The sequence below is a fragment of the Cydia pomonella genome, chromosome 17, assembly GCF_033807575.1.
Source record: "Cydia pomonella isolate Wapato2018A chromosome 17, ilCydPomo1, whole genome shotgun sequence".
Lineage (NCBI taxonomy): Eukaryota > Metazoa > Arthropoda > Insecta > Lepidoptera > Tortricidae > Cydia > Cydia pomonella.
The window spans coordinates 6613476-6616348 of NC_084719.1; the positions used below are offsets into that span (position 1 = coordinate 6613476).

A 2873-nucleotide genomic window follows, 5' to 3' on the forward strand; every position below is an offset into this window, starting at 1 on the left:
AACTGAATCTCCTGTAGGGCTAAGATGGTCGGCTCTTTATCATTTGTCACTATGCCTGTCACGTTCTAACAAGTATGTAAGCGCGAAAGTGACGGGCATAGTGACAAGTGATAAAAATGGAACCATGATGCCACCGCTGGAACATTATAAAATTCCTAAAACTATTTATTTAAATTCAGAATTGCGTTCGAAAGTTAGATATCTATCTCACTCTTATTGTTTCGTTCCGTTCCAAGCATTCATCAATCTCACATCCTACATACTCGTACATCTACGGTTACGGTGTCAAAATTGCGACAAAATTTAAAAATCAATATTTTGAAGGGTATAAATCTTATCGAGAATAAAAGGCCTGAAGTAGAGTAAAGGTTTTTAATTGTTGAGCAATTTCCCCCTTATTCATAAACGTCTACTAAAGTTAAGAAGCTGCTAATAATCGTTTATCCCTTTCCGACGTATGGGTATGATGGAAAGGGACAAACGATTATTAGCGGCTTCGTAACATTAGTAGACGTTTATTATCATTTATTTCGACCATCTGGGATCATACAACAAACTTTATGAAATAAGGGGGTTTATGTTTACTTTGTGTTGAGTTAGGAGGGTCATACAGTTTGTAGATATTGAAGGACAAAATTAGTTTGGAGCCTACTTAGCTTAGCTTACTATTGAACGCAAATCATTAATAAGCCAGTTGGCATTGGCAATGATCGTTCTTTTCGAATTTCTATTAATTTAACAAGTTGTTATTTGCTGTACCTAGGTTGTTAGCTATGAAATAATGAAGGTTTATGTCCATATAAAAATAATAAAATATGTAGTTGTATTGTCATAATTTCTTCGTCCTCGCGTAGTCCCGGCATTCTTTCCATGGCTCTTGGAAGTCTGGGGTAAACTAGGCCTTAGGTATTAGGATAAGTCCGGGTTAGTTACAACCGTATAAATTGCTTATTTATAACAAAATAAAATAAAACAAAACACTGAATGACAACATTTCTAATTTCCGTATCACAATAATATCCAAATTCATATATTATACATATTCCAAGAATCTACCAAGAACGTATAAAATACTTTTCCGTTGACATGGAAATGGTGTGTATTATTATTTACTCTTCTACAAATTATTTTAATAATCGACAATTCGAATTAAATTATTTTTTTCAAAATATCGAAAATCAGAGGAAATAAATACTTGTCCATGTCGTTAGCCCAAGCAAAGTCAACATGAGTCCATTTATTTGAATCTATAATTTTAAACTCCACTATATTGGGTAGTACCTCCTTCAAAAGTTCAGCATCCTTTATCTTTGAGAACGGGTCATTCCTCCCTACATACAAGGCTATTCTTGCTGTCACTTTTTTCAAGTCATAATCGGGAGGGCCAAATGTATTGTATAATTGCAAATTCATCGAAACTCCGTAGTCAAAGTTGGAGAATCTTCTACCGTAAAATAATTGATCGTAATGCACCAAACACTTCCTTGAGAGACCAGCTGGGAAATGAGCCAAAGCAATTGGCGCAAACTCTGCTTCAAGGCTTTCGGGGTCGAATCCAAAGAGAGGAAATATAAGACCGAAGCGGCAAAAATTACCTCCTATGAATCCTAAAGAACAAAGTTTAGTTTGCAATTCTCGAGCGGCTGTTTCATTGGCCGCTATCTCTTCTACCTTCATACTGACTAAGATTTGGTTGATTACAGGTCCTGTAATTGCAATAGTTGATATAGGTGGAGATAAATTACCCAAAAACGCCACTGGACCTAGTGCTACTAGGACATTAATCTTTCCATTATATTCCGGTTTCGTTGCCAGCAAAGCAAAAAACGCCGTAGTTCCTTGAGAATGTGCTATAACGTCTACTTTATCAGATTTCGTTTTGTTCAAAATAAAGTCTATTATTGCTGGCAAGTCATAAATACCGATTTCATGAAAGCTGAACTGCCAGAACTTATTATCTTTATCTGGGTTCAGATGTAAATGTCTTCGGGAGTATTTGTTGCCTCTATTGTTTCCGAGCCAGACATCATATTCTTCATTGGCTAAGGTTACGGATAAAGATTTATAACCTCTTAATATGTAGGAATCTGCAGAATCTCCTAGTCCATGCATGATGAATATTGGCCTTTTAATTTCACCAGGTATACGAAAAAGTTTCAATATGTATCCATCTTCTGTGACAACGTTGTGTTCTTCAGCTGGATGTCCATATTTCTTGGATAGGTCAGTGAAGTTTAATAAAGCATCTTCTGGTATCATGTTTTCTAGAATATTTGGTACTGCTTCACATTTAGATGTCCACATTATTAATAATATTATAACTTGAAGGATAACCATTGTGGTTTCTTGCGTACACGATTACTCCTGTTTAATGAATGAACTTAACAGTATTTTAGATCTAATATAATACATTTCGACGCACCCGCATTATGTTTCCGGCCATCTCATTAGCAATTAGTTAGTCGTAATTATTACTGTAAAATTTTGGAGTAAATTAGTAAAGAAATAGCGATAAGGTATGTACACCCGCGTTGTCATGCTTCAGTTAATGCCCGTTAACGTGTTTCTTTAATTAGCTAATGGCGTTAGGTGTGATGAGCACGGATATCTGTTTCCCGAGAATCCCTAGTCATGGGTGTTTTCTATGTATTTAGGTATTAATAAATATTTATAATAAATAAATATTATACGACATTATTACACAAATTGACCAAGTCCCTTAGACAACGAGGGAGAACAAGGTACTTAGACAACGATATATTATATATATATAATATAAGAATATTTTTAAATACTTAAATACATAGAAAACACCCATGACTCAGGAACAAATATCCATGCTCATCACACGAATAAATGCCCTTACCAGGATT

At 34.9% G+C, this 2873-nt stretch overlaps 1 protein-coding gene across 1 annotated transcript; it reads right to left on the reverse strand.

The window, feature by feature from the left end:
- Positions 1-1084: 1084 nt before the first annotated feature.
- Positions 1085-2667, reverse strand: LOC133527259 (lipase 3-like). The gene has a single exon (XM_061864197.1). It carries the CDS (start codon positions 2335-2337, stop codon positions 1150-1152), a length of 1188 nt encoding a protein of 395 aa, XP_061720181.1. The 5' UTR covers positions 2338-2667; the 3' UTR covers positions 1085-1149.
- Positions 2668-2873: the final 206 nt, after the last annotated feature.